At 33.1% G+C, this 9,352-nt stretch overlaps 2 protein-coding genes across 2 annotated transcripts; one reads left to right on the plus strand and one right to left on the minus strand.

The window, feature by feature from the left end:
* On the plus strand, nt 1-4,297 carry LOC124894896 (structural maintenance of chromosomes protein 5-like). The gene is made up of 5 exons (XM_047405393.1): nt 1-94; nt 195-319; nt 441-518; nt 3,553-3,625; nt 4,143-4,297. Exons 1-5 carry the CDS (start codon nt 79-81, stop codon nt 4,280-4,282), a joined length of 432 nt encoding a protein of 143 aa, XP_047261349.1. The 5' UTR covers nt 1-78; the 3' UTR covers nt 4,283-4,297.
* A 758-nt stretch (nt 4,298-5,055) lies between these two features.
* LOC124894897 (structural maintenance of chromosomes protein 5-like) lies at nt 5,056-9,352 on the minus strand. The gene is made up of 5 exons (XM_047405394.1): nt 9,259-9,352; nt 9,034-9,158; nt 8,835-8,912; nt 5,728-5,800; nt 5,056-5,210 (listed from the first exon to the last, which is right to left on the minus strand). Exons 1-5 carry the CDS (start codon nt 9,272-9,274, stop codon nt 5,071-5,073), a joined length of 432 nt encoding a protein of 143 aa, XP_047261350.1. The 5' UTR covers nt 9,275-9,352; the 3' UTR covers nt 5,056-5,070.

Consider the following 9,352-nt stretch of genomic DNA (forward strand, 5'->3'; position numbering starts at 1 on the left):
AATTACCATATTTTTGTTAATATATTATAGGAAGAGATTATACATGAGTCACTACATGAGAAGAAAAGAAGGCGTGAGATGGAAGACCGTGTCAGTAAGTATCTCTTTTAATCTTTTACTTGAAGTATGTGTAGTACTAGGTACAGGATTGATTATGTAATGTTCCTTCAACATAAAATTTTCTCCAACTTTAGAGCAGCGCGTGATGAGCTTGAAAAGATTGGAAAGAGAGGATGATCAAGATAGTGTAGCTGCAAAGCTTATTGACCAAATTAAAGCTATGAAGATTCAGAGATTTCAACTTGCAATGGAAATTAAGGTTAATTGCTCTTTTTAATGTTTCTGTTTGGTGATGCCTCTTAAGCTATGATTAGATCCTAAGAGAGTAAGTTTGGTATCTCAGATGTATGTACCTTTACTGTTTTTCTCTTTTCTGTCAGAATTTACTTATTGATGCTGTGGCTCTCCGGCGAAGTTATGCTGAACAAAACATGGCATCCCTCGAACTTGCGCTGAAGGTACTTATTTTGGGTGCTATTTTGTGTAAATCAAAGTAATGATGAACAGCAAAAATGGAAGTAAAATAAACAATAAAAACATTCAAGTACAATAGCTATAATAGTCAGAGCATTGCCGGAAGTCAGTGATCCGTGTGAGTGGAAGTGGCGTGAGTGGAAGAACTATTAGGGCCTGTGTGTAGAAAGCCACTCTATTTGGATTTGAGTGTTACTGAATGTAACACTAGGTCACATAATGTAACACAATTTCACATGTTTGTCTGACCAAGTATTACTTGGTCAGCATGGAATTGGGTGTAATTGAAGGGGGGTGATTACACTCCAGTTCTCGAGGGTGATGTGAGAATTATAGGTAATTACGGGGTAACTTTTGAAATTCTTTTTTTCTTCAATGATATTTCATTTTACACTTATACTCCCTCCGTTTAAAAAAGAATGACCTACTTTGACTTGGCACAAAGTTTAAGAAAATAAAGAAGACTTTTGAATCTTGTGGCCTTAAATTAAAGTTGTGTCAAATGTACCAAAATACCCTTTAATCTTGTGGTCCTAAACATGCCATATGGAAAGTTGAAACTAAAGTATTGTCAAAAAAGAAAAGGGGTCATTTTTTTTGAAACGAACTAAAAAGGAAAGCAGGTCATTCTTTTTGAAACGGAGGGAGTACTTGATTTGCAACTTCTTACATTTTCTTTTTGTCCTTTTACCCTCTCTATGAGTTTCTATATTTTAAATATCTTATTTCTTTTCTTTTTTCTTTTTGTTGAAATTAATATTCTATCTAACGAATATGTTAAAGATTGATAGTTTGAAAATAATTATGTGTTGTTGTTATAAGCTTTATAATAATAATAATAATAATAGTAATTGTAATTATATTTCTTTTATGTAATTTATGTGGCAGATAGATCGATAAATAATGTTTTTATCCTTGTATATTATTATATTATAATTTTTTAAAGATAAAACTGTCAATGTAACATTTTTATCATGTAGAAGCTAGATATATGAAACTAAGCCTTTTATTCCCTACTTGAAAAGGGTTTCTGCTACTATTTCTCCTGTTTACTGTTTAGTTCAGTTATTTTTTTTTAGTTTCAACATAAGATGTGCTAAAAGAAAATTCTCTCAAATGATTATTTATTTTAAATTGTTTGAAAAAAAAATTATTTTTTAAAATACTTAAGAATTAATAATATTTAGTATTTCTTACACGCTGATTTGAAAATGTTTATTTGATTTTTGATAGTTAACACTTATTTTAAAAGATATTTTACTATGTAATTGACTTGCATTTCTAAAGATGACTATGGGCAGAGGCGAGCTAGGATTTTTGTTCAGGGGGTTCGAAAAAAAGTAAGCATGTTAAGAGCGTTGACAAAGAGAGTGATTTAAAAAGAAAAAAAGTAAAGAAGGGCTTGAAGTTAAAAAGACAAGCAAAATCACATCCAGTGAGGCTCGATCTTCGATCTTGGACATGATAGAGAACTTTGAACACCCTTAGCCACTGCACTACACACTAGTGATGTGTTAAGGGGGGTTTAATATGTAATATATATACGTAACCTGCAAATTCAACCCCATATATGCAGTGTCATTTTCGGGTGAGGGGGGTTCAGATGAACCCCCTGAACCACATGTGGGTCCGCTCATGACTATGGGAACTACACAATCAATTTGTTTTGGATTATTTTATATATTTTCTGGTTCCCCCTTTGTTTGCTTTATCGACTTTTGAAGCAAACAAATTAGGAACTTCTTTTGCTAGGGTAACTTCGAATAGTTTGTGTAATAATTTGCAAACTTTTCTCGGGTGACCACTATTATCCGTACTGCTGCTTCTACTAGCACTACTTTTTGTATAGATGCATAGTATATCTATTTAAAATATATATTTTCAACCCCCCAAAAATTATGTTATTGCGAACAAACAAATCTTTGTAATTACTAGATAGTGTAATTACTACCCTAGTAATGAAGTTGCTTCAAACATGCCTTATATTGCTTGGATGCGATGATCTGGGGGCTACCACAATGGAATTGAAAAGAAGGAATAGAATAAGGAGACAAGGACTGATTAAGAGGAAAGAGTCACTTACTAGATTGCAAAAGTTTTGACCCTACATTCCTGAAGAAAATTTAACAATCAAGATAAGTAACGTCTCACTGATATACCTTTAATGAGATACCGTTTTGTATATAAAACTACTTGAACTTTGTCGATAGGAGTGCTGATCTCTAAACAATGTTATCAAAGGTGTGGTTAGAGCGCACTTAAACCATAAAGCTAGACTCAAAACCGTGTTGAGCGCTTTGCGCGTTAGTGCTGTCATCAATGTTCTAACGCATACTTCTCGTCGCCAATGAGCCTCTTCTGACGATGGGACACTAAACAATTGATATTTCACTTTATTGTAATTTTTTGAATTTCTTTGTTCATATATGTGTTATTCATGTCTATGATTATTAGTCTTGGACTGAACATATATTTTTATATTTTTCTTGGTAAAGTAAGAAATTGCATTGATAAGTGATCAAGTAGATGCAGAATTACAAAAGATAGCAAAAGTAGGTTAGCTCCTATACAAAGTCCAAAAAATTATCCAGACTATTCATAGATGTGTGAAAAAAACAGCTAAATGGACTAATTAGACAAATGAATGAATTATTTTTCTTTTTGTTTATCACAAATTGTCTGTCAATGCAAATCAAATGTAATCGTGATGGTCCGCATTGTTGTATCTGGTCTCTCTTTTTCTAAAATAAACTGATTGATAGCAGGAATTTTGGGATTTTTAGCATTATTAGCAGTTGAAAGCAGTCTGACAAGCCAAGGCCGACTTCATCGGACATAAAATCTCTTCTTTTTTCTTCTTAATTAATAGATTGATACCAGGAATATGGCCTTAGTTGTTGAAGTACGCACCTTTTTGCATTACTGGCAGTTGAAAGTAGTCTAACAAGCTAAAACTGAATTAACTAGACCTAAAATCTGATTCTGATTGTGAGTTGTGCTTCCTTATCATATTTTCAGGTTAAAGAGATGGAAGCTAATGTGAAGCACCAAGAAAAATTTGCAATGCAAGCATCTCTGCATTATGAGTACTGTAAGTTCTTCAGTAGTTATCATTTTCAAGTTTGACTATTTTACGTCTTGCACATTGATATAGTAACTTTAAAGTCCATCTCGCCTTGGTTGACAACTGAAAAGAAGAAATTACAGAGGTGCCAAAAGGCCTATTTCAAAAGTTTAGAGTATTCAGAAGATATACCTAATAATTCCCAACTCTGCTTGTCAAAGACAACCTTTTTATTGAAAATAACTGAATTTTCATCTCAACTAGTTAATATTGCCTATGTGGATCATTTGCTTCCATAGTGGTTGTTCTTGCAAGTTTGAAACAATTTCGGGAGAGTCGTGTGATTTTAGGTCTATTTGATTTTGTTCGATCAATGGCATCAATCATGCTTTCATTGCCGTGGACCGGCTTTCATAAAGCACCTTTCATTTTCTTGATTGTGACAATAGGTCTATCGTGTACGGAACTCTGTGTATGACACAACTTATGGCCTTGGGTGAAATTATTACACCATATAGCTTTACAATTTTTTATTCTTGATTAGGTAAAAAGGAGACAGAGGAATACCGACGACAGTTGGAAGCTGCCAAGAGGCATGCAGAATCAGTAGCTATTATAACTCCAGAACTTGAGCAAGCTTTTTGTGAGGTTTGTTTCCTCCTCGTAAACATGGGAAAGATTTAAACCTTTTGCACTGGGTGATTAGGAATAAGCATTACTTTCCGTTAGGAACAGAAATTACTTTACTTTCCTTTTTTTAGATTACATCAAATACTAATTACTATTTAAATCCCAACATGCTTAAGAGAATAATGTAGCAATTCATTCCTAATTCTCTTCTTCCTTCTCTCATTACAAATTGTGTCCTCGAGATTCAGGAAGCAGTTTTCATATATTTCTATTTTTTATATAAACACAAAAATTTGTTACTCTAGCTAGAAGATATTCTTAAGGGTACTATTTATCTATGTCAGTTCAGTTTATTCAATTACTGCATTCCTTCCCTAACTATACATATCAACAAGCAGACACCATATAAAGAACGCAGTAATTGAATAAATTAAACAGACATAGATTGTTGAGAACTTTCATGTCCTTTTATGTGTTACTGCGTTCTTTATATGGTGTCTGCTTGTTGATATGTATAGTTAGGGAAGGAATGCAGTAATTGAATAAACTGAACTGACATAGATAAATAGTACCCTTAAGAATATCTTCTAGCTAGAGTAACAAATTTTTGTGTTTATATAAAAAATAGAAATATATGAAAACTGCTTCCTGAATCTCGAGGACACAATTTGTAATGAGAGAAGGAAGAAGAGAATTAGGAATGAATTGCTACATTATTCTCTTAAGCATGTTGGGATTTAAATAGTAATTAGTATTTGATGTAATCTAAAAAAAGGAAAGTAAAGTAATTTCTGTTCCTAACGGAAAGTAATGCTTATTCCTAATCACCCAGTGCAAAAGGTTTAAATCTTTCCCATGTTTACGAGGAGGAAACAAACCTCACAAAAAGCTTGCTCAAGTTCTGGAGTTATAATAGCTACTGATTCTGCATGCCTCTTGGCAGCTTCCAACTGTCGTCGGTATTCCTCTGTCTCCTTTTTACCTAATCAAGAATAAAAAATTGTAAAGCTATATGGTGTAATAATTTCACCCAAGGCCATAAGTTGTGTCATACACAGAGTTCCGTACACGATAGACCTATTGTCACAATCAAGAAAATGAAAGGTGCTTTATGAAAGCCGGTCCACGGCAATGAAAGCATGATTGATGCCATTGATCGAACAAAATCAAATAGACCTAAAATCACACGACTCTCCCGAAATTGTTTCAAACTTGCAAGAACAACCACTATGGAAGCAAATGATCCACATAGGCAATATTAACTAGTTGAGATGAAAATTCAGTTATTTTCAATAAAAAGGTTGTCTTTGACAAGCAGAGTTGGGAATTATTAGGTATATCTTCTGAATACTCTAAACTTTTGAAATAGGCCTTTTGGCACCTCTGTAATTTCTTCTTTTCAGTTGTCAACCAAGGCGAGATGGACTTTAAAGTTACTATATCAATGTGCAAGACGTAAAATAGTCAAACTTGAAAATGATAACTACTGAAGAACTTACAGTACTCATAATGCAGAGATGCTTGCATTGCAAATTTTTCTTGGTGCTTCACATTAGCTTCCATCTCTTTAACCTGAAAATATGATAAGGAAGCACAACTCACAATCAGAATCAGATTTTAGGTCTAGTTAATTCAGTTTTAGCTTGTTAGACTACTTTCAACTGCCAGTAATGCAAAAAGGTGCGTACTTCAACAACTAAGGCCATATTCCTGGTATCAATCTATTAATTAAGAAGAAAAAAGAAGAGATTTTATGTCCGATGAAGTCGGCCTTGGCTTGTCAGACTGCTTTCAACTGCTAATAATGCTAAAAATCCCAAAATTCCTGCTATCAATCAGTTTATTTTAGAAAAAGAGAGACCAGATACAACAATGCGGACCATCACGATTACATTTGATTTGCATTGACAGACAATTTGTGATAAACAAAAAGAAAAATAATTCATTCATTTGTCTAATTAGTCCATTTAGCTGTTTTTTTCACACATCTATGAATAGTCTGGATAATTTTTTGGACTTTGTATAGGAGCTAACCTACTTTTGCTATCTTTTGTAATTCTGCATCTACTTGATCACTTATCAATGCAATTTCTTACTTTACCAAGAAAAATATAAAAATATATGTTCAGTCCAAGACTAATAATCATAGACATGAATAACACATATATGAACAAAGAAATTCAAAAAATTACAATAAAGTGAAATATCAATTGTTTAGTGTCCCATCGTCAGAAGAGGCTCATTGGCGACGAGAAGTATGCGTTAGAACATTGATGACAGCACTAACGCGCAAAGCGCTCAACACGGTTTTGAGTCTAGCTTTATGGTTTAAGTGCGCTCTAACCACACCTTTGATAACATTGTTTAGAGATCAGCACTCCTATCGACAAAGTTCAAGTAGTTTTATATACAAAACGGTATCTCATTAAAGGTATATCAGTGAGACGTTACTTATCTTGATTGTTAAATTTTCTTCAGGAATGTAGGGTCAAAACTTTTGCAATCTAGTAAGTGACTCTTTCCTCTTAATCAGTCCTTGTCTCCTTATTCTATTCCTTCTTTTCAATTCCATTGTGGTAGCCCCCAGATCATCGCATCCAAGCAATATAAGGCATGTTTGAAGCAACTTCATTACTAGGGTAGTAATTACACTATCTAGTAATTACAAAGATTTGTTTGTTCGCAATAACATAATTTTTGGGGGGTTGAAAATATATATTTTAAATAGATATACTATGCATCTATACAAAAAGTAGTGCTAGTAGAAGCAGCAGTACGGATAATAGTGGTCACCCGAGAAAAGTTTGCAAATTATTACACAAACTATTCGAAGTTACCCTAGCAAAAGAAGTTCCTAATTTGTTTGCTTCAAAAGTCGATAAAGCAAACAAAGGGGGAACCAGAAAATATATAAAATAATCCAAAACAAATTGATTGTGTAGTTCCCATAGTCATGAGCGGACCCACATGTGGTTCAGGGGGTTCATCTGAACCCCCCTCACCCGAAAATGACACTGCATATATGGGGTTGAATTTGCAGGTTACGTATATATATTACATATTAAACCCCCCTTAACACATCACTAGTGTGTAGTGCAGTGGCTAAGGGTGTTCAAAGTTCTCTATCATGTCCAAGATCGAAGATCGAGCCTCACTGGATGTGATTTTGCTTGTCTTTTTAACTTCAAGCCCTTCTTTACTTTTTTTCTTTTTAAATCACTCTCTTTGTCAACGCTCTTAACATGCTTACTTTTTTTCGAACCCCCTGAACAAAAATCCTAGCTCGCCTCTGCCCATAGTCATCTTTAGAAATGCAAGTCAATTACATAGTAAAATATCTTTTAAAATAAGTGTTAACTATCAAAAATCAAATAAACATTTTCAAATCAGCGTGTAAGAAATACTAAATATTATTAATTCTTAAGTATTTTAAAAAATAATTTTTTTTTCAAACAATTTAAAATAAATAATCATTTGAGAGAATTTTCTTTTAGCACATCTTATGTTGAAACTAAAAAAAAATAACTGAACTAAACAGTAAACAGGAGAAATAGTAGCAGAAACCCTTTTCAAGTAGGGAATAAAAGGCTTAGTTTCATATATCTAGCTTCTACATGATAAAAATGTTACATTGACAGTTTTATCTTTAAAAAATTATAATATAATAATATACAAGGATAAAAACATTATTTATCGATCTATCTGCCACATAAATTACATAAAAGAAATATAATTACAATTACTATTATTATTATTATTATTATAAAGCTTATAACAACAACACATAATTATTTTCAAACTATCAATCTTTAACATATTCGTTAGATAGAATATTAATTTCAACAAAAAGAAAAAAGAAAAGAAATAAGATATTTAAAATATAGAAACTCATAGAGAGGGTAAAAGGACAAAAAGAAAATGTAAGAAGTTGCAAATCAAGTACTCCCTCCGTTTCAAAAAGAATGACCTGCTTTCCTTTTTAGTTCGTTTCAAAAAAAATGACCCCTTTTCTTTTTTGACAATACTTTAGTTTCAACTTTCCATATGGCATGTTTAGGACCACAAGATTAAAGGGTATTTTGGTACATTTGACACAACTTTAATTTAAGGCCACAAGATTCAAAAGTCTTCTTTATTTTCTTAAACTTTGTGCCAAGTCAAAGTAGGTCATTCTTTTTTAAACGGAGGGAGTATAAGTGTAAAATGAAATATCATTGAAGAAAAAAAGAATTTCAAAAGTTACCCCGTAATTACCTATAATTCTCACATCACCCTCGAGAACTGGAGTGTAATCACCCCCCTTCAATTACACCCAATTCCATGCTGACCAAGTAATACTTGGTCAGACAAACATGTGAAATTGTGTTACATTATGTGACCTAGTGTTACATTCAGTAACACTCAAATCCAAATAGAGTGGCTTTCTACACACAGGCCCTAATAGTTCTTCCACTCACGCCACTTCCACTCACACGGATCACTGACTTCCGGCAATGCTCTGACTATTATAGCTATTGTACTTGAATGTTTTTATTGTTTATTTTACTTCCATTTTTGCTGTTCATCATTACTTTGATTTACACAAAATAGCACCCAAAATAAGTACCTTCAGCGCAAGTTCGAGGGATGCCATGTTTTGTTCAGCATAACTTCGCCGGAGAGCCACAGCATCAATAAGTAAATTCTGACAGAAAAGAGAAAAACAGTAAAGGTACATACATCTGAGATACCAAACTTACTCTCTTAGGATCTAATCATAGCTTAAGAGGCATCACCAAACAGAAACATTAAAAAGAGCAATTAACCTTAATTTCCATTGCAAGTTGAAATCTCTGAATCTTCATAGCTTTAATTTGGTCAATAAGCTTTGCAGCTACACTATCTTGATCATCCTCTCTTTCCAATCTTTTCAAGCTCATCACGCGCTGCTCTAAAGTTGGAGAAAATTTTATGTTGAAGGAACATTACATAATCAATCCTGTACCTAGTACTACACATACTTCAAGTAAAAGATTAAAAGAGATACTTACTGACACGGTCTTCCATCTCACGCCTTCTTTTCTTCTCATGTAGTGACTCATGTATAATCTCTTCCTATAATATATTAACAAAAATATGGTAATT

This window comes from Capsicum annuum, unplaced genomic scaffold, assembly GCF_002878395.1.
Source record: "Capsicum annuum cultivar UCD-10X-F1 unplaced genomic scaffold, UCD10Xv1.1 ctg78174, whole genome shotgun sequence".
Lineage (NCBI taxonomy): Eukaryota > Viridiplantae > Streptophyta > Magnoliopsida > Solanales > Solanaceae > Capsicum > Capsicum annuum.